This window comes from Egretta garzetta, unplaced genomic scaffold (genome assembly GCF_000687185.1).
Source record: "Egretta garzetta isolate BGI_Z169 unplaced genomic scaffold, ASM68718v1 scaffold4, whole genome shotgun sequence".
Classification (NCBI taxonomy): Eukaryota; Metazoa; Chordata; class Aves; order Pelecaniformes; family Ardeidae; genus Egretta; species Egretta garzetta.
The window spans coordinates 1,847,896-1,848,672 of NW_009259329.1; the positions used below are offsets into that span (position 1 = coordinate 1,847,896).

At 40.4% G+C, this 777-nt stretch overlaps 1 protein-coding gene across 5 annotated transcripts in view; it reads right to left on the reverse strand.

Annotated features, from left to right (window-relative positions):
- Nucleotides 1-734, reverse strand: part of LOC104124366 (epidermal growth factor receptor substrate 15-like 1) — a 52,477-nt gene extending 51,743 nt beyond the window's left edge. For 3 of the 5 annotated variants that reach the window (XM_035892304.1, XM_035892307.1, XM_035892306.1), the window contains exons 1-2: nucleotides 613-734; nucleotides 272-475 (exon numbers count right to left, since the gene is read on the reverse strand). In XM_035892304.1, coding sequence (XP_035748197.1) covers nucleotides 272-475; nucleotides 613-694 — 286 coding nt within the window. In that variant the 5' untranslated portion in view covers nucleotides 695-734. Of the gene's footprint in view, nucleotides 1-271; nucleotides 476-612 lie in introns of those variants that run through there. The other 2 variants (XM_035892305.1, XM_035892308.1) reach the window with 2 other exon arrangements.
- Nucleotides 735-777: the final 43 nt, after the last annotated feature.

The window sequence follows — 777 nt, forward strand, 5'->3', positions numbered from 1 at the left end:
TGCTGAACAACTACTTTTATTCTAAGCTCACTCTAATAATTTTCTGTTATGTCCTTCAAATCAGCTCAGAATGTTTCCATAAATATGTATTTTGTTAATACATATTTAGAGATCTCTCAAGCATGGAAGAGCTAACCCCTTACAGTCACAACATCCTTGTTTTTTTAAGACAGCCTTCCTTTATGTTTTTTCTACCATTTCCACAATCGTCTTTGAAGAACTGCACAACAGCAGCAGCATTTTAGTAATGAAGAAATAACTATCAACTCACCAAACATGATGTAATAATGTGAATCTCCACTTAGGTTCTTCTGATCCAAGTTTGAGGAAAAAATCTTAACGTATCCCCCACCACAATCTATCTTCTGCTCATGCTTCACAGTGTACTGAATGACCAGAGTCTTCCCTTTGTTACTAAATGGTTTAAATCGTGAGGAGATAGCATAAAATTTAGAATTTTCACTGGTTTGTAGACCTGTAAAGATACAAACAGAATATTCAAACTTATATTTTTCTCCATTTGCAAAGAAAAAATACTTCTATTGCCATTCACAGCAAATCCCCAGCTCCTGTGATGGTTCCCATGGCAGATTTTTAACCAAACCCACGTACCTTTATCTCGCACTGGATCTCCATAGAACTTCCCAGCAGTGAGCTTGAACTTCCCAAGGTCCGGCTTGCACTCAGAGTTCATCCACCTCTGCTGCCAGCAGCCTGTCCCGCACGGCCAGCGCCAACACAAGAGCGGGGTCGTTAAGCACAGCACAGCGAGCGGGG